The sequence below is a fragment of the Nerophis lumbriciformis genome, linkage group LG17 (assembly GCF_033978685.3).
Source record: "Nerophis lumbriciformis linkage group LG17, RoL_Nlum_v2.1, whole genome shotgun sequence".
NCBI lineage: Eukaryota > Metazoa > Chordata > Actinopteri > Syngnathiformes > Syngnathidae > Nerophis > Nerophis lumbriciformis.
The window spans coordinates 2,151,768-2,173,373 of NC_084564.2; the positions used below are offsets into that span (position 1 = coordinate 2,151,768).

Consider the following 21,606-nt stretch of genomic DNA (forward strand, 5'->3'; position numbering starts at 1 on the left):
GGAAAATGGTAGAAAATGGAAAAAAAATGGGCCCTCCAAGTACCAACATTAAATACAAAATTAATAAAAAGTACCGGCATTTTTCAAAAGCAGCATCGCACCTTTTTTCCTTTGTGATGTACCTCTGCAGCATCGCGTGGACATCGGGGGCGGTGCCTCTGGATTGGCAGACCGGGGTGGTGGTTCCTCTCTTTAAGAAGGGGAACCGGAGGGTGTGTTCTAACTATCGTGGGATCACACTCCTCAGCCTTCCCGGTAAGGTCTATTCAGGTGTACTGGAGAGGAGGCTACGCCGGATAGTCCAACCTCGGATTCAGGAGGAACAGTGTGGTTTTCGTCCTGGTCGTGGAACTGTGGACCAGCTCTATACTCTGGGCAGGGTCCTTGAGGGTGCATGGGAGTTTGCCCAACCAGTCTACATGTGTTTTGTGGACTTGGAGAAGGCATTCGACCGTGTCCCTCGGGAAGTCCTGTGGGGAGTGCTCAGAGAGTATCGGGTATCGGACTGTCTGATTGTGGCAGTCCGCTCCCTGTATGCTCAGTGCCAGAGCTTGGTCCGCATTGCCGGCAGTAAGTCGGACACGTTTCCAGTGAGGGTTGGACTCCGCCAAGGCTGCCCTTTGTCACCGATTCTGTTCATAACTTTTATGGACAGAATTTCTAGGCGCAGTCAAGGCGTTGAGGGGATCTGGTTTGGTGGCTGCAGGATTAGGTCTCTGCTTTTTGCAGATGATGTGGTCCTGATGGCTTCATCTGGCCAGGATCTTCAGCTCTCGCTGGATCGGTTCGCAGCCCAGTGTGAAGCGACTGGGATGAGAATCAGCACCTCCAAGTCCGAGTCCATGGTTCTCGCCCGGAAAAGGGTGGAGTGCCATCTCCGGGTTGGGGAGGAGATCTTGCCCCAAGTGGAGGAGTTCAAGTACCTCGGAGTCTTGTTCACGAGTGGGGGAAGAGTGGATCGCGAGATCGACAGGCGGATCGGTGCGGCGTCTTCAGTAATGCGGACGCTGTATCGATCCGTTGTGGTGAAGAAGGAGCTGAGCCGGAAGGCAAAGCTCTCAATTTACCGGTCGATCTACGTTCCCATCCTCACCTATGGTCATGAGCTTTGGGTTATGACCGAAAGGACAAGATCACGGGTACAAGCGGCCCAAATGAGTTTCCTCCGCCGGGTGGCGGGGCTCTCCCTTAGAGATAGGGTGAGAAGCTCTGTCATCCGGGAGGAACTCAAAGTAAAGCCGCTGCTCCTCCACATCGAGAGGAGCCAGATGAGGTGGTTCGGGCATCTGGTCAGGATGCCACCCGAACGCCTCCCTAGGAAGGTGTTTCGGGCACGTCCGACCGGTAGGAGGCCGCGGGGAAGACCCAGGACACGTTGGGAAGACTATGTCTCCCGGCTGGCCTGGGAACGCCTCGGGGTCCCCCGGGAGGAGCTGGACGAAGTGGCTGGGGAGAGGGAAGTCTGGGCTTCCCTGCTTAGGCTGCTGCCCCCGCGACCCGACCTCGGATAAGCGGAAGAAGATGGATGGATGGATGGATGGATGTACCGCACAGGAAGCACAACATGCAGCATTTTCCCCTTTTTGAACCTTTTTATTAGGAAAAGTCAAAGACGTAATCACATTGAAACCAACAAACAATATATCAGAAGGACACGCTGCGTTGTTTTTTTTTTTTTTGTTTTTTTTTTAACTTTGAAAAGCGACCTAATAAACGAGACCCTCCTCTTCTGTCATGTGACCTGCAAGTCTTTATCGTCCCTCAGTGTGTGGACAACTGATGGTGTTGGACAGAAGAATGACCGCCGTGCCACACCTTTTTGAGAGACCTCCGACGCTCTTTTTTTCTGTAACACCCGCACACTATCGGCCCACCGGTGGGAGCGCCATAGTGCAAAGTACCGTACGTGAATCTCCCATAGTGCATCTCTCCTCTCGTGCAAAGCGTTCACCTGTCCAGGTAACAACACGGCCGGTCTTTAGGGGGGGAGAACCTCCCCCCCCCAAGTGTGAGGTTGTAACATGAATGAAGCAGAAACTGGTGAAGCTTGTAACTTGTCCACAAAGCAGAATATATGATATATTAAAATGTATTCCCTTTATAAATAAATGCAAATAAACCCCCCCTCTAACCCCCCCCTCCCTCCACGCACGCACTCACATTGCTGCTATTTACATTTTGTACAAAGTCCACGGTCGTCAGGCTCGTGTGTGCGTGGTGTAACCAGAGAGTCTCCATGGGAAAAGAATAACCTTCTTTGGTCCATCGAACATGGCGGCCAGTCTCTTCCGCCGGACAGGAAGTCCATTAGGAGGCGTTGAGGACCGAGCGGCTGTACAGAGTCTGGTAGTAGGCACCGGAGTCCATGGCTGCCGGGCCGGGGCTGTCGTAGATCTGCTTGGCGGCCACGGGCGACCCGGCGGCGTAGTTGTTGTACGCCATCACCTGGTCCTGGTAGGACTTGAGGTCCATCTTCTGCTCGTTGGACATGAGGTTGGTGATGGAGAAGGGGTGGTTGAAGTTGTAGTGGGGGTCCAGGGACTTGAGGGCGTCGCTCTGCAGGTCCATGTGCTGGTGCATGGCGCCGGGCAGGAGGTGGGCGCCGCCCGCCAAGGACTGGGAGTGGAAGACGGGGTTCATGGCGGCGGTGGCGGAGAGGGACAAGGAGGACGGGGGGATGGAGGAGGAGGAGGTGGACGGCGGCTGGGACGGAGGCGGGCTGTGGAGGTGGGTGGAGAGCGGGGGACAGTCCAACGGAACCAGCGAGTTCCTGGAAAGCGGCTGGTCGTCGGAAGAACCCGGGTGGGAGCTGTCCGAGTGGGCGGAGTCCGCTTCCTCCGAGCCCCCCGTGGGGCTTCTGTCCCCCAACATGGCGTCGCCGCCGTGGACCCCTTTGCCGCCGTCCTTGCTGGCCTTCTTGGCCATCTTGTCTTCGATCTTGAAGCGCTTCTGGCGCCGCAGGTAGCAGCCGTTCTCGAACATGTTCCCGGACTGCGGGTGCAGGGTCCAGTAGGAACCCTTGCCCGGCTTGTCGGGCGAGCGGGCCACCTTGACGAAGCAGTCGTTGAAGGACAGCGAGTGGCGGATGGAGTTCTGCCAGCGCTGCTGGTTCTCACGGTAGTACGGGAACAGGTCCATGATCCACTGGTAGATCTCGTTGAGGGTGAGCATCTTGCTGCCGCTCTGCTGGATGGCCATGGTGATGAGCGAGATGTAGGAGTACGGCGGCTTGGCGTGGGTCAGCGAGCGCCGGTACGGCTTCGGCGGGATCTCCTTGGGCCCCGCCCGGCTCAGGGAGGCGCCCGACGAGTATCCCAGCTGGCCCATGGACTGGCCGTGCATGTTCTGGTAGTGGGACAGGGAGCCCAGGGAGCCCGCAGCGGCCGGGCCCAGCTGGGTGAGCGAGCCTGAGCTGAGGGAGGGCGCCACCGGGGAGAGCGGCATGTGAGCCGCCCCGGAGCCCATGGAGGCCAGCGGCGAGGTGCTGAGGCCCGAGCCGGGGTACGCCATGTTCATGCCCGCCGGGCCAGAGCCGGCCGGGTTGAGGTTGATGTAACTGTTGATGGTGCCCATGGGGCCCACGGAACCCAGGGCCGAGTTCATGCTGCTGGGAGAGGAATACATCTGCAACACACAAACACACACACACACGATAACTTTGACAAGAACACACACAATAACTTTACACTTCAACTTGAATAATAACACTCTTCAATTTTAATAACACACTTTAACTTCATTCAAAACACACTTTTATTGTTGTAATAACACACTCTAACTTTAATATAAACACATTTTAACTTTAATAGTAACAAACTTTAACTTTAATAACACACTTTAACTTCATCAATAACACACTTTAACTTTAAAAACACACTTTCATTTTAATAATAATACACTTTAACTTTATTAGTAACAAACTTTAACTTCCATCCATCCATCCAATTTTCTACCGCTTGTCCCTTATAAAACACTTATAATAACACACTAACTTTAATAGTAACACACTTCAATTTTAGTAACGCATTTTAACTCCATTAATAACACACTTTTAACTTTAAGAGCACACTTTCATTTTAATAATAACACATGTTGATATTAACAAAATGGAACTTGAATAACACTTTTTTAATTAATAACATTAATAACACTTTTTAATTAATTAATAACACATTTTAATTAATTTAATTAATGAATAACACTTTTTAATTAATTTCATTAATTAATAACATTTTTTAATTAATTTCATTAATTAATAACACACTTTGACTTTATTAATAACAAACTTTAACTTTAATAACACATTTTAACTTTATTAATACCACACTTTGCCCTTTAATAATAACAAACTTTAACTTTAAAAAACACACTTTCATTTTAATAATAAAACACTTTAACTTTATTAGTAACAAACTTTAACTTCCATCCATCCATCCATTTTTCTACCGCTTGTCCCTTATAAAACACTTATAACAACACACTAACTTTAATAGTAACAAACTTCAATTTTAATAACACATTTTAACTCCATTAATAACACACTTTTAACTTGGCAATATTATTATAATAATAATTGTAACTTTACTTAAGTCAAAAGTCATAATTTTACAAAAAAGGGTTTACTATTATACAAGAACAAGGAGGAAGATTGCCAATGTTGTGGTGGAAGTCCGAATTTTGTATGACGGATGTCACCATTTTGCATTGGAGAGTAATAATTTTACATAAAAAAGTAATAATTTTACGAGAAAATATTGCAATATTACAGAAACAGAAAGAATATGAGATATTGTTCCCAACTTTGTAAGAAAAAGTTGACACATTGTGAGAAAAAGACTGCTTTTAGTTTTTTTTTTAAGTTTGTAATCTTCATTATTTACTTCAAGTGTTGGCCCTGTGATGAGGTGGCGACTTGTCCAGGGTGTACCCCGCCTTCCGCCCGAATGTAGCTGAGATAGGCTCCAGCGCCCCCGCGACCCCAAAGGGAATAAGCGGTAGAAAAATGGATGGATGGACATGTTGAAAATGTAACTTGAATAACACTTTTTAATTAATAACATTAATAACACTTTTTAATTAATTCCATTCATTAATAACACTTTTAATTCATTTCATTAATTAAGATAGGCTCCAGCGCCCCCCGCGACCCCGAAGGGAATAAGCGGTAGGAAAATGGATGGATGGATGGAATTAATTTCATTAATAACACGCTTTGACTTTATTAATAACACTTTAACTTCAATAACACGCTTTAACTTGAATAATAACAAACTTTAACTGTAATAACACATTTTAACTGTATTAATACCACACTCTGCACTTTAATAATAACAAACTTTAACTCCAATAACACACTTTGCACTTTAATAATAACCCACTTTAACTTTAACAACACACTCTAGCTAATTCCATTAATTAATAACACTTTTAATTAATTTCATTAATTAAGATAGGCTCCAGCGCCCCCCGCGACCCCGAAGGGAATAAGCGGTAGAAAAATGGATGGATGGATGGAATTAATTTCATTAATAACACACTTTGACTTTATTAATAACACTTTAACTTCCATAACACACTTTAACTTGAATAATAACAAACTTTAACTTTATTAATAACACTTTAACTTCAATAACACACTTTAACTTGAATAATAACAAACTTTAACTTTAATAACGCATTTTAACTTTATTAATAACACACTTTGACTTTATTAATAACACTTTAACTTCAATAACACGCTTTAACTTGAATAATAACACACTTTGACTTTATTAATAACACTTTAACTTCAATAACACGCTTTAACTTGAATAATAACAAACTTTGACTTTAATAACACATTTTAACTTTATTAATACCACACTTTGCACTTTAATAATAACAAACTTTAACTCCAATAACACACTTTGACTTTAATAATAACCCACTTTAACTTTATTAATAACACACTTTAGCTCCTTTACTCTTAATAACACACATTTTACCTGAACACACTCTAGCTTCTTTAGTAACACACTTAAACCTTCACAACCACACACTTTAATATTACCACACTTAAAAATCACACGCTTTTTCACCTTTAAAAAAAAAAAAAAAAAAAATTTTAACCTTGCCATTCATTCGCAGGAGCAACAAGTTGTTCTCCTGAGGCGCGCGGCGGTGCAAAAAGTGCGTGTCGGCGTGAAAGGAGGCTTCTGACTGACTTCTTATCAATGCACAATGAAGCTCTCAGTGCACGCGGATTTCACACTCACACGTGAACGTGGAAATGCGTAAAAAAAAAAAAAAAGTTAAAAAAAAAAAAAAAAAAAAAGCGCGTCACAGTCCTCGCTGGCCTCTCCGTGGAAAAACAACCAGCACTGAAAAAAAAAAAAAATCTCCCCCAAAAAACTTAGCAAAACTGCACCGATTGACACGTGCCGTGGGAATATTCAATCCAATCCAATCCAATCCACTTTATTTATATAGCACATTTAAACAACAAAATGTTTCCAAAGTGCTGCACAACAATATTAAACACAGTTAAAAACAATATAAAATAAATGTGATTAAAAACAATATTAAATATCATTATTTAATATTTAATAATATATTTATTATTAAATTACAATATTAAAACACGACGCCTAATTCCCTGAGGTGACGTGGAGGTGTGGATTATTATCACGCGTTAATTTCATCAAACTGATCGAATTAACTCCGATTCAATTAGCAAGTGTCCTCACATTGATCATTCATTCTGGAATTTATTTATTTATATTTATTATTTATTTTTGCATGATAAAACTTATTTTGTTGTTGTTTTGTTATTCCTGAGAAGAAGAATAATAATAGCATATTATCCACTTGGGCCTTTTCTCTTGCACGAGGCCCTCTTCTGAACACGCATTTATCTAAAAGGGACAAGCGGTAGGAAAATGGATGGACAAACATATAAATTGTACTAATTCGTATTTATTATTTGCTTATTTTTATTTTTTTTTATTGTTTTTTTATGTTAAGTCCACATTTAAACACTTGTTACTCAACCAATTAAAAGTGACTTAAAAAGGTTTTAAAAAATAACATAAAATACATATTAATATTAGTTTGATGTGAACATTTAGGAATATTTCAGTTATTATTTTTGTATTACCTCGCTGGCTTCGCTGTAGAAAGTATTCCACTCAGGTAGGTCGTGGGCTTCCATCTTCACAGAGCTCAACATCCCCACTTAAAAAAAAAAAAAAAAAAAGTTAATTATCTACGCACTAAACTTTCAAATATGAGATAATTCTTTAAAAAAAAAAAAAAAAAAAAGTTTTAAATCCTCTGGTAAAAAAAAAAAGTTGGTCCTGAGTTGTGGGGGAAAAGTCACGCAATCTCAGTCCTCCATGTTTCCCACGACCCGCTGGTTCTGGTTCTGATCCGACGATACGGTGCTGGAGGCCCGCTGGAGGCTGCTGTGTGCCGGCCTAGGACGCTCCGTGACAGGCAGGGGAGGAGAGAGTCTCGCAGAACGGCGTGGAGCCCGCAGACGGACGTCCTCTTATAAGGTACCGGGCGCAGGAGCCGCCCCGCCTCCGCTGAATAGGATGAAGGTCCTGCAGGAAAGGCCGATGTGGCCCCCTGGTGTGCTGTTTATTGGCCCCCACCACACTCAAACTTCAAAATAATTATATTTCCTTTTTTTTTTTTGGACTTTTAAGTTATATTTGCCTCTTGAAAACAACTAATATAACTATATTAATAATAAAAACAAGTGTTTATAGCCGGGGGCGCGAAAATGGTGCGTTTGTGTACCCAAAAAAAAAAAAAAAAAATTGCGCTTTTACTTAATAAAATGAAGACTAAAATATTAACTCGCACTCGGACTTTAATGCGTTTTTCTTCTTTTTTTTTTAAATATATTTTTTTGCACTTGAAAGCGGCCTCGCGTCCTGCAGGTGCGCCGCCGGAATACACAAGACGGAGTGAGGCGTGTGCATGTCAATGGTCATGTAATGACGCGCACGCGGGAGGTCGTCGGGATTAAATCGTCACGAAATGACACAAAAAAAACAGGAATGCGCGTGCGTGTGAGAGGAGGAGGGGGGGGGGGGGCATGCACGCGCACTGTGAGGAGGGGCGGGATCCCGACGGAGTGACACCTCTGTGTGCTTGTGATGATGCAATTAGGGGGGAGGGCAGGTAATCCACTTAGTGACGTCACGGCACCTGGATCATGCCACCCTGAGCTGTGATTAAAAGTGGGTAATCATTAATAACTGCCACTTCCGGGACACTTGATTAGGCACACCGTGTAATCAGATCCCATATAAAAAATAGATAACTTTGCAAAGTTGATTTGTTTATTTGTTGCTTTATTTTGAAATCCGCCACACAACTGAACTAATGTTATGACAACAATATGTTTTTGTTTGATTGCCACTTTATAGAAATATATTTTTTTAAAAAGGGGGTAAATTTGGGATGTCCGATAATGGCTTTTTTTTGCCGATATTGTCCAACTCTTTATTACCGATACGGATATCAACCGATACCGATATATACAGTCGTGGAATTAACACATTATTATGCCTAATTTGGACAACCAGGTATGATGAAGATAAATTAATAAAATAAAATAAGATAAATAAATTAAAAACATTTTCTTGAATAAAAAAAGAAAGTAAAACAATATAAAAACAGTTACATAAAAATGAGTAATTAATGAAAATGAGTAAAATGAAGTGTTAAAGGTTAGTACTATTAGTGGACCACAATCATGTGTGCTTACGGACTGTATCCCTTGCAGACTGTATTGATATATATTGATATATAATGTAGGAACCACAATATTAATAACAGAAAGAAACAATCCTTTTGTGTGAATGAGGGAGGTTTTTTGGGTTGGTGCACTAATTGTAAGTGTATCTTGTGTTTTTTATGTTGATTTAATTTTTAAAAAAAACAAAAAAAAAACTGATACCGATAATAATAAAAAAACAATACCGATAATTTCCGATATTACATTTTAAAGCATTTATCGGACATCTCTAGGAAAAATAGAACAAAACAAGACCAGATAAAGAGAAAACGCTGTAATAGCGATATATAATAACTAACAACACAAAGGGCTGTACGTGTATCCTTTTTTACAAAATTAAAATAGTATATATAAACATGCTCTTAAAATGTGCGTCCCTTGGCGAAAAAAGTTTTGACCACCCATAAAGTAAAATATGATATCCTCCCTGACCTTATAACAATACTTTCAGGCAGGGCCGGCCCGTGGCATAGGCCGTATAGGCAAATGCTAAGGGCGCCGTCCATCAGGGGGGCGCCACGCCAGTGCCACAAATGTTGGAGAAAAAGAAAAAAGAAAAAAAAAAGTTGGTACTATTATTTCTAAATACAAAAAATAATCCCACGTTAATTAAAATGCAAAGTAAAGCCTATTTAATAGAAATATTATTTGTTACAACATTACGCCCCTTCCCCCGCACGGTGCGCCCCCTCCCTTCCCGTATCATGACTCTTTTTGGACGTCACCACATCAAAAAATCAACACAAGATGTCAAAACGGCCAAAACTGTCAGGTGCCCAGGGAAGAAAAAAGAGAAAAGAAGAGGAGAAACGAGAAAAAGACAGTTAGCAGGTAGGTAACGTTAGCCTACATGAAATGATTTGTCTGTTACAGAATGTGATAGTAACCTGGCTTTTTAGCATTAAGCTAATTTTACATGATTCGGCAATTGCTAATCAATAAATAGCTAGTTCTGTTTTAACGTCGGGTTAATATTGTGGAGGGGGCTAAATTGTTATGGAAAATAATAATGTAACGTTAGGTAATTACAGTACTCCCACCTTACATTCCTCAGGGACATTTGTATTAGATCTTTTAAGCAGGTGTTTTTTGTTTACATTGTTATTGCCTTCTGGTTAGCTAATGTTTGCCCTGCAGGTAATAGTCACTTTTCCACCCCTTTATATATTAGGTATAGTTGTAAGTAAAAAAAAAAAGGTCAAAGACAAAGCTATTCGGTTTCTTGTGAGTATATACACTTCACTGCCGATGTGGGGGGGCGCCACCTAAAATCTTGCCTAGGGCGCCAGATTGGTTAGGGCCGGGCCTGCATGTAAATATACATAACTTTGCAAAAAAAAAAAAATAATGATCATGTTCATGCACATGGCTTTGATTTGTTTATTTGTTGCTTTATTTTGAAATTCGCCACACAACTGAACTAATGTTATGACAACAATATGTTTTTGTTTGATTGCCACTTTATAGAAATATATTTTTTTTAAAAAGGGGGGAAATTTGGGATGTCCGATAATGGCTTTTTTTTGCCGATATTGTCCAACTCTTAATTACCGATACCGATATATACAGTCGTGGAATTAACACATTATTATGCCTAATTTGGACAACCAGGTTTGGTGAAGATAAGGTCCTTTTTTAGAAAAATAAGATAAATAAATTAAAAAAAAATTCTTGAATAAAAAAGAAAGTAAAACAATATAAAAACAGTTACATAAAAATGAGTAATTAATGAAAATGAGTAAAATTACCGTATTTTCCGCACTATTAGCCGCACCTAAAAAGCACAAATTTACTCAAAAGCTGACAGTGCGGCGTATAACCCGGTGCGCTTTATATATGGATTAATATTAAGATTCATTTTCATAAAGTTTCGGTCTCGCAACTACGGTAAACAGCCGCCATCTTTTTTCCCCGTAGAAGAGGAAGTGCTTCTTCTTCTACGCAAGCAACCGCCAAGGTAAGCACCCGCCCCCATAGAACAGGAAGCGCTTCTTCTTCTACTGTAAGCAACCACCCGCCCGCGTAGAAGAAGAAGAAGCGCGCGGATATTACGTTTCATTTCCTTTGTGTGTTTACATCTGTAAAGACCACAAAATGGCTCCTACTAAGCGACAGGTTTCCGGTTCATGAAAAGACGCAATCTCTCCATCCGCACACGGACTACTATTTCACAGCAACTGCCTAAAGACTTTCAAGAAAAGCTGGCTACTTTCCGTGCATATTGTAAAAACAAGATAGCTGAAAAAAAGATCCGGCCAGAGAACATTATCAACATGGACGAGGTTCCACTGACTTTTGATATTCCTGTGAACCGCACTGTGGATACAACGGGAGCACGTACGGTGAATATTCGCACCACAGGGAATGAGAAGTCATCCTTCACTGTGGTTCTAGCTTGCCATGCTAATGGCCAGAAACTTCCACCCATGGTGATATTCAAAAGGAAGACCTTGCCAAAAGAGACCTTTCCAGCCGGCGTCATCATAAAAGCTAACTCGAAGGGATGGATGGATGAAGAAAAGATGAGCGAGTGGTTAAGGGAAGTTTACGCGAAGAGGCCGGGTGGCTTTTTTCACGCAGCTCCGTCCATGTTGATATACGACTCCATGCGCGCCCACATCACGCTGGTTTTTAATATATTATTAAAGTTTGACTGACCTTTCTGACTGTTTTTTTGACATTCCTTTAGCGCAGTTAGATGCGGCTTATAACACGGGGCGGCTTATGGTGCGGAAAATACGGTAAATGTTAAAGGTTAGTACTATTAGTGGACCACAATCATGTGTGCTTACGGACTGTGTCCCTTGCAGACTGTATTGATATATATTGATATATAATGTAGGAACCACAATATTAATAACAGAAAGAAACAACCCTTTTGTGTGAATGAGTGTAAATGGGGGAGGGAAGTTTTTTGGGTTGGTGCACTAATTGTAAGTGTATCTTGTGTTTTTTATGTTGATTTAATAAAAAAAATAATAATAAAAAAAAACGATACCGATAATAAAAAAAAAAACGATACCGATAAATTTCGATATTACATTTTAAAGCATTTATCGGACATCTCTAGGAAAAATAGAACAAAACAAGACCAGATAAAGAGAAAACGCTGTAATAGCGATATATAATCAGAGGTGGGTAGTAACGCGCTACATTTACTCCGTTACATCTACTTGAGTAACTTTTGGGATAAATTGTACTTCTAAGAGTAGTTTTAATGCAACATACTTTTACTTTTACTTGAGTATATTTATAGAGAAGAAACGCTACTTTTACTCCGCTACTTTTATCTACATTCAGCTCGCTACTCGCTACTAATTTTTATCGATCTGTTAATGCACGCTTTGTTTGTTTTGGTCTGTCAGACAGACCTTCATAGTGCCTGCGTTTCAACAAATACAGTCACTGGTGACGTTCACTCCGTTCCACCAATCAGATGCAGTCACTGGTGACGTTGGACCAATCAAACAGAGCCAGGCGGTCACATGACCTGACTTAAACAAGTTGAAAAACTTATTGGGGTGTTACCATTTAGTGGTCAATTGTACGGAATATGTACTGTACTGTGCAATCTACTAATAAAAGTTCCAATCAATCAATCAAAAGTGTGAAGGAAAAAATACCCTTTTTTATTTCAACCGTACATCCCGTCAAAAGCCTAAAGACTGACTGCACAGTTCCTGTCTTCACAATAAAAGTGCCGCTCCATCGCGCCTGCGCTTTCAAAACAAGAGTCTCCGAAAGCCAGCGCAAACAAGCTAGCAAGCTACGGAGTTTGCCGCCAATGTATTTCTTGTAAAGTGTATAAAAACGAATATGGAAGCTGGACAAATAAGATGCCAAAAACCCACCACTTTCATGTGGTATTAGACAGAAAGGAGGAACTTTTTTTCTCCTCCATTTGAAAACGAGGACGTTATCATCACTACTGTCTGATTACAATCAATGCAAGTCATCAGAATCAGGTAATACACCAACTTATATTCTTGTCTTCATGAAAGAAAGGAATCTATATGTGTTAAACATGCATGTATATTCATTAAAACACCTTAAACATGTAAACAAAAACGGCAAAATAAATAAATATAAATTATATACTGTATATATATATATATATATATATATATATATATATATATATATATATATATATATATATATATATATATAAATGTGTGTGTGTATATATATATATATATATATGTATATATATATATATATATATATATATATATATATATATATATATATATATATATATATATGTATATATATATATATGATGTGTGTGTGTATGTTACTCATCAGTTACTCAGTACTTGAGTAGTTTTTTCACAACATACTTTTTACTTTTACTCAAGTAAATATTTGGGTGACTACTCCTTACTTTTACTTGAGTAATACATCTCTAAAGTAACAGTACTCTTACTTGAGTACAATTTCAGGCTACTCTACCCACCTCTGTATATAATAACTAACAACACAAAGGGCTGTACGTGTATCCTTTTTACAAAATTACAATAATATATATAAACATGCTCTTAAAATGTGCGTCCCTTGGCGAAAAAAGTTTTGACCACCCATAAAGTAAAATATAATATCCTCCCTGACCTTATACTTACTTACTTACTTTCAGGTAAGAATGTAATACTTTCAGTATTTTTAAATACACGTGAGAATTATTACATTTTTTTACACAGTAAATTGTGTATGCAATAAAGTAATATATATACAGGTCAAACAAGATGACTTATGATTAAAAGTGGATAATTATTAATATCTGTCAATCATTCAAAAGGAGGGCATGAGCCACTTCCTGGACACTTGATTAGGCACACCGTCAATGTAAAAATATTTACCTTGTGATAATGTTTTGCTTTATTTTGAAATTTGCCATTCAAGTAAGCTAATATTACGACAATAAACCAGGGGAATTTGTGTGTGTTTTGTTGTTTGTTTAATTGGCACATTATGAAAATAAAATTTAAAAAAGGGATAGAGCAACCAAAAAAAAAAAAGACAATATACAGAGAGAATGCTGTAATAGCGACACTAGTAATGACTAATAACATGAAGTTTTTTCTTTGAATACTTTTATCACAATGATGTATAAATATGCTATCAAAGTTGTACGTTTTGGCACCCCTGCTATAAAGTAAAATAAGAAATCCTCCTTGACCTTATAACAGGCCCGGCCCTAACCAATCTGGCGCCCTAGGCAAGATTTTAGGTGGCGCCCCCCCCACATCGGCAGTGAAGTGTATATACTCACAAGAAACCGAATAGCTTTGTCTTTGACCTTTTTTTTTACTTAAAGAAAGCAAATTAACAATCAGAATAGTTAACAAGATAAAAAAAAATATGAATAAATAAATGAATGCAAAAAATAAAAAATGAATATATGAAATACAATATTTTTTACATACATATTGCTTAATTTACATTAATGATGTGCACTTTAACAACTAGGCTTACAACTATACCTAATATATAAAGGGGTGGAAAAGTGACTATTACCTGCAGGGCAAACATTAGCTAACCAGAAGGCAATAATGTAAACAAAAAACAGCTGCTTAAAAGATCTAATACAAATGTCCCTGAGGAATGTAAGGTGGGAGTACTGTAATTACCTAACGTTACATTATTATTTTCCATAACAATTTAGCCCCCTCCACAATATTAACCCGACGTTAAAACAGAACTAGCTATTTATTGATTAGCAATTGCCGAATCATGTGACATTAGCTTAATGCTAAAAAGCCGGGTTGCTATCACATTCTGTAACAGACAAATAATTTCATGTAGGCTAACGTTACCTACCTGCTACCTCTTGTCTTTTTCTCGTTTCTCCTCCTCTTCTTTTCTCTTTTTTCTTCCCTGGGCACCTGACAGTTTTGGCCGTTTTGACATCTTGTGTTGATTTTTTGATGTGGTGACGTCCAAAAAGAGTCATGATACGGGAAGGGAGGGGGCGGGCGTAATGTTGTAACAAATAATATTTCTATTATATAGGCTTTACTTTGCATTTTAATTAACGTGGGATTATTTTTTGTATTTAGAAATAATAGTACCAACTTTTTTTTTTCTTTCTCCGACATTTGTGGCACTGGCGTGGCGCCCCCTGATGGACGGCGCCCTTAGCATTTGCCTATACGGCCTATGCCACGGGCCGGCCCTGCCTTATAACAATACTTTCAGGTGAATACTACCAGTATTGTTAAATACAATTGGGAGCTATTATCTTTTTTTTTTATTGTATATTATTAAATTGTGTATGTATTAAAGTGAACACTTTGTCTTTTATTACAAGTCAAACAAGATGATTAAAAGTGGATAGTCATTAATATCTGCAATTAATTCACTCCCTGGACACTTGATTAGGCACACCTTCAATATAAAAACCTATACCTTGACAAAAAAAAATAATAATGATCATGTTTATCTACACTGCTTTTTTTATGCTCTATTTTGAAATTTGCCACACAACTGAAGTAATATTACGGCAATAATCCAGGGGAATTTACGTTTTTTTGTTTGTGTTATTGGCACATTATAGGAATAAAATAAGGGAAAAATCGAGCAAAAAAGGACAGTATAAAGATACAGCGATACTAGTAATGACTAACAACACAAAAGGGGTGTCTTTGAATACACTTTTATCATTCTTACAAAATATATACAACACTATTAAAAAGGTGCGTCCTTGATTGGTGAAAAAAAAGTCATGAAGTAAAATATAAAATCATCCCTGACCTTAATACTTACACTATTATATTGTGCATGTAATGAAGTCACAGTGACGTCACCGACTGGCTGTGTGGTTCTGACCTGCTCCTTTAATACGCATCTTGTTTTGTGGAGTGCTGCAGCTTCCCCAGCTGGCCTCCCTGTGGGACCTTTTTTTTTTTTTGAATGCCAATGAGCCTGCATCGTCCATTAACACCTCTATAATTGGCTCAACAATGGCTGTAATGACTTGACACTAATGGAGGAAGCCACACATCCACCACCCCCCATTTTTTTCTACAAATTAAAGTATTTACATCACTTTGCTCGCCAGGATTTCTCACCTGGCTGCAGCTACACCATCCACATGTTTAGTTCTAGGACAATTATCTACATGTGCAGCACCACTGCGCCCTCGTGTGGACAAATATACAGGTAAAAGCCAGTAAATTAGAATATTTTGAAAAACTTGATTTATTTCAGTAATTGCATTCAAAAGGTGTAACTTGTACATTATATTTATTCATTGCACACAGACTGATGCATTCAAATGTTTATTTCATTTAATTTTGATGATTTGAAGTGGCAACAAATGAAAATCCAAAATTCCGTGTGTCACAAAATTAGAATATTACTTAAGGCTAATACAAAAAAGGGATTTTTAGAAATGTTGGCCAACTGAAAAGTATGAAAATGAAAAATATGAGCATGTACAATACTCAATACTTGGTTGGAGCTCCTTTTGCCTCAATTACTGCGTTAATGCGGCGTGGCATGGAGTCGATGAGTTTCTGGCACTGCTCAGGTGTTATGAGAGCCCAGGTTGCTCTGATAGTGGCCTTCAACTCTTCTGCGTTTTTGGGTCTGGCATTCTGCATCTTCCTTTTCTCAATACCCCACAGATTTTCTATGGGGCTAAGGTCAGGAGAGTTGGCGGGCCAATTTAGAACAGAAATACCATGGTCCGTAAACCAGGCACGGGGGTAGATTTTGCGCTGTGTGCAGGCGCCAAGTCCTGTTGGAACTTGAAATCTCCATCTCCATAGAGCAGGTCAGCAGCAGGAAGCATGAAGTGCTCTAAAACTTGCTGGTAGACGGCTGCGTTGACCCTGGATCTCAGGAAACAGAGTGGACCGACACCAGCAGATCACATGGCACCCCAAACCATCACTGATGGTGGAAACTTTACACTAGACTTCAGGCAACGTGGATCCTGTGCCTCTCCTGTCTTCCTCCAGACTCTGGGACCTCGATTTCCAAAGGAAATGCAAAATTTGCATGGTTGGGTGATGGTTTGGGGTGCCATGTCATCTGCTGGTGTCGGTCCACTCTGTTTCCTGAGATCCAGGGTCAATGCAGCCGTCTACCAGCAAGTTTTAGAGCACTTCATGCTTCCTGCTGCTGACCTGCTCTATAGAGATGGAGATTTCAAGTTCCAACAGGACTTGGCGCCTGCACACAGCGCAAAATCTACCCGTGCCTGGTTTACGGACCATGGTATTTCTGTTCTAAATTGGCCCGCCAACTCCCCTGACCTTAGCCCCATAGAAAATCTGTGGGGTATTGTGAAAAGGAAGATGCAGAATGCCAGACCCAAAAACGCAGAAGAGTTGAAGGCCACTATCAGAGCAACCTGGGCTCTCATAACACCTGAGCAGTGCCAGAAACTCATCGACTCCATGCCACGCCGCATTAACGCAGTAATCGAGGCAAAAGGAGCTCCAACCAAGTATTGAGTATTGTACATGCTCATATTTTTCATTTTCATACTTTTCAGTTGGCCAACATTTCTAAAAAATCCCTTTTTTGTATTAGCCTTAAGTAATATTCTAATTTTGTGACACACGGAATTTTGGATTTTCATTTGTTGCCACTTCAAATCATCAAAATTAAATGAAATAAACATTTGAATGCATCAGTCTGTGTGCAATGAATAAATATAATGTACAAGTTACACCTTTTGAATGCAATTACTGAAATAAATCAAGTTTTTCAAAATATTCTAATTTACTGGCTTTTACCTGTATTTGCAGAACTGAATTGTTCCTCTTTGAGTGAAGTAGTCATTCCAAGGAACAAAAGGGAAGCAGGAGACGTGACAAGAGTATCCATCGTGTTTATTCCTGCTTGGCTGTTTGTACATGAAAGCTGCGGTCAAGAAACACAAAAACAGGTTTGTCATCGCCGCGGCGACACTTCTGCGCAAGGCACTTGTGTTACACGGTGTTTGAAAGCGCTTCCTGACGACTACAGAGTGCGACCTAGCAGATATAGAGCGATATAGATTCTGTACACGTAGACGGGCTTTAGCTTTGGTTGGTCTGTGAGGACATTCTTCTTCGTGATCGTGACTCGCTGCTCCTAAAACGACTTTCTTTACGAACAAAACGACAACAAAAAAGGTTAGGAAACGACGCACATTCATTTCAATTAGAGCTTCTAAATGTTGCATAACATGACTGACCATTGCGCGTGAACAAACCAGGTAGAAAACTACATTCACCCGGCCGCTCACGTGTGTGTGTGTCTTTAAAGTGTACATTTTATGGTCATTTTACGCTGCTATACACCAAATAGTGTGTGTGGAGGTCCAATAGATGTCGGCGCTGGTTCTGGTGTGTCTGAACTAAGTGTGTCAAAAGAGTGGGCCGGCCTGCCTTTGTCCAAGGTTGCCACGGAAACCGCCATCACGTCTCCCTCTCTTTCTTGACGGTGACGTCGCCGCCCTGGGCGCCGGCTCCGTTGGCGGCGCCGGGCCCGGATCCCGGGGGGGCCGCCGGCGGGGCACCCGCCGCGCCCGCCCCGAGAATGGTGGACACCTCCCCCTGCATGAAGGCCCAGGGCGGGCTGTTGGCCGAATTGTCCAACGGACAGCGCTCGCCGCTGGGACAGTAGACTTCGCCGTTGCCCCGGCGGCTCTGAATGTACACTCTGGTGCACGGGAAGCAGAACCTGCATAAGGACGACACTCAGGATCATCAATTTGTTTGAAAAAAAAAAAATGGTACAATGCAGCCTTGTAATTCATACCCCTCAAGTACTGTACATTTTAGAGCAATGACTCTCAAACTCTAGTGGTCATTAAATATTCACTTAATCAAATATTACAGGTAAAAGCCAGTAAATTAGAATATTTTGAAAAACTTGATTTATTTCAGTAATTGCATTCAAAAGGTGTAACTTGTACATTATATTTATTCATTGCACACAGACTGATGCATTCAAATGTTTATTTCATTTAATTTTGATGATTTGAAGTGGCAACAAATGAAAATCCAAAATTCCGTGTGTCACAAAATTAGAATATTACTTAAGGCTAATACAAAAAAGGGATTTTTAGAAATGTTGGCCAACTGAAAAGTATGAAAATGAAAAATATGAGCATGTACAATACTCAATACTTGGTTGGAGCTCCTTTTGCCTCAATTACTGCGTTAATGCGGCGTGGCATGGAGTCGATGAGTTTCTGGCACTGCTCAGGTGTTATGAGAGCCCAGGTTGCTCTGATAGTGGCCTTCAACTCTTCTGCGTTTTTGGGTCTGGCATTCTGCATCTTCCTTTTCACAATACCCCACAGATTTTCTATGGGGCTAAGGTCAGGGGAGTTGGCGGGCCAATTTAGAACAGAAATACCATGGTCCGTAAACCAGGCACGGGTAGATTTTGCGCTGTGTGCAGGCGCCAAGTCCTGTTGGAACTTGAAATCTCCATCTCCATAGAGCAGGTCAGCAGCAGGAAGCATGAAGTGCTCTAAAACTTGCTGGTAGACGGCTGCGTTGACCCTGGATCTCAGGAAACAGAGTGGACCGACACCAGCAGATGACATGGCACCCCAAACCATCACCCAACCATGCAAATTTTGCATTTCCTTTGGAAATCGAGGTCCCAGAGTCTGGAGGAAGACAGGAGAGGCACAGGATCCACGTTGCCTGAAGTCTAGTGTAAAGTTTCCACCATCAGTGATGGTTTGGGGTGCCATGTCATCTGCTGGTGTCGGTCCACTCTGTTTCCTGAGATCCAGGGTCAACGCAGCCGTCTACCAGCAAGTTTTAGAGCACTTCATGCTTCCTGCTGCTGACCTGCTCTATGGAGATGGAGATTTCAAGTTCCAACAGGACTTGGCGCCTGCACACAGCGCAAAATCTACCCGTGCCTGGTTTACGGACCATGGTATTTCTGTTCTAAATTGGCCCGCCAACTCCCCTGACCTTAGCCCCATAGAAAATCTGTGGGGTATTGTGAAAAGGAAGATGCAGAATGCCAGACCCAAAAACGCAGAAGAGTTGAAGGCCACTATCAGAGCAACCTGGGCTCTCATAACACCTGAGCAGTGCCAGAAACTCATCGACTCCATGCCACGCCGCATTAACGCAGTAATTGAGGCAAAAGGAGCTCCAACCAAGTATTGAGTATTGTACATGCTCATATTTTTCATTTTCATACTTTTCAGTTGGCCAACATTTCTAAAAATCCCTTTTTTGTATTAGCCTTAAGTAATATTCTAATTTTGTGACACACGGAATTTTGGATTTTCATTTGTTGCCACTTCAAATCATCAAAATTAAATGAAATAAACATTTGAATGAATCAGTCTGTGTGCAATGAATAAATATAATGTACAAGTTACACCTTTTGAATGCAATTACTGAAATAAATCAAGTTTTTCAAAATATTCTAATTTACTGGCTTTTACCTGTATATGTCTGCCTAGTTTTTAATAAATACTTAGGCCTACTACGCTACTGTATTCTAGTGTTGGCCATTATGGAATATGTGAGGTGGTACTTGGTGGAAAAAAAAGTTTGAGAACTGATCCACAAACCTGTGTCCTGGCACGGACGGACATTGGACAAAGTGTGTGTCCTCCAGCCTCTCATGACACAGCGTGCAGGACAGAGTGGTTCCAGTCAGGCTGCTGTTGGCCGGAGCGGACCCCAGCTCTGAGGCGCCACTGTGGGGCAGAGCCGCGGCAGTGGGGGCGGCCTCTGACGAGCTGCTGGACGCCAGAGGCTCTCCTCCGGACCTGGCGGCGAGGGGGCGTGGCTGCCTCGCCGGAGACGAAGCAGGCTTGGGGCTCGTCTGGCTCATCCCCCCGGCCGCCATGGAGGACGACGAAGCCGGGAGGCCCGCGCTCTTGCTGCCGGAGACCGAGCCCGCGTGACCGAGCGGCTTGGGCTGGGAGGAGCTCAGCTCCCGCTCCAGCTCCGGTGTGATGAAGGGCGCCATGCCCATGCCGATGCCCAACTGTCTGCGGTTCATCTCAGCCAGCACCGGCGCCGGGAAGATCATCGGGCTGCTCATGGGGGCGGTCCTGGCTGTCAATGGCATGCCCGCCAGTAGCCCGTGCGGGATCCCCGCGATGCTTTGAGTCACTAAGTTCGGGGGAATCGCCGCTCCTATCATCGGTCTCCGATTTCCGCTCGGACTCTGACGGTTCACCTCTTGGGGCGGCTGGCCGTCGCGGTGCAGCCCGTTGGGCGGCACGCGAGCCGCCGAAACGGTGTTCTCTCCCCGGCCTCCCCGCTCAAAACGCTCGCTATGCGGCCTTCCGCCGTCCGCAGCCGCCTCTCCCCGGGCCGACGAGGCGTGCTTGTTGGGAGAAGGACCGGGCGAGCGGACGTTGCCGTCCTGCATCCCGTGTGTCCGTTTCAGCTGCCGGGCGCTCGCTATGAGGAACTCGATCTGATTAGCGCCCTCGTAGTTGACGCAGCCGCGGCACACCACCTCGCTGAAGTCCCACACCACCGTCCAGGGCATCTTGGGCAGGTCGCACAGGTAGCACCATTGGCGCCTGGAGGCGGAGGAAGGCGACGACATGATGGGACGACTAGCCCGGCTAGCTAGCGAGCACACGTTGGCTAACTTCACCTACTTATCTCAAACAAGTGTCTTTCTCATTTAACTCCCTCCGATATGTTTTATAACAACAATTGACATATTCTCGACACCAACGCCTCGATATTTGAACGATTATTTCTTCCGTTTCTCGTTTGTTTACCCTCATCGGCCTGCTCTTCACGGCTGTCAACCGCTCTCGAGGAGAACGCTGGAGCGTTACGTAACCCGAAGAGGTGCATTGTGGGTGATGTAGT

General features: G+C 41.9%; 2 protein-coding genes across 2 annotated transcripts; both read right to left on the reverse strand.

Annotated features, from left to right (window-relative positions):
- Positions 1 to 1,199: 1,199 nt before the first annotated feature.
- foxa3 (forkhead box A3) lies at positions 1,200 to 7,709 on the reverse strand. The gene is made up of 2 exons (XM_061971967.2): positions 7,136 to 7,709; positions 1,200 to 3,624 (listed from the first exon to the last, which is right to left on the reverse strand). The coding sequence occupies exons 1-2, from the start codon at positions 7,205 to 7,207 to the stop codon at positions 2,308 to 2,310; spliced, it is 1,389 nt and encodes a 462-aa protein (XP_061827951.1). The 5' UTR covers positions 7,208 to 7,709; the 3' UTR covers positions 1,200 to 2,307.
- Positions 7,710 to 17,613: 9,904 nt separating this feature from the next.
- Positions 17,614 to 21,590, reverse strand: irf2bp1 (interferon regulatory factor 2 binding protein 1). Its single transcript, XM_061972221.1, has 2 exons — positions 20,337 to 21,590; positions 17,614 to 18,466 (listed from the first exon to the last, which is right to left on the reverse strand). The coding sequence occupies exons 1-2, from the start codon at positions 21,329 to 21,331 to the stop codon at positions 18,202 to 18,204; spliced, it is 1,260 nt and encodes a 419-aa protein (XP_061828205.1). The 5' UTR covers positions 21,332 to 21,590; the 3' UTR covers positions 17,614 to 18,201.
- Between the last annotated feature and the right edge of the window lie 16 nt (positions 21,591 to 21,606).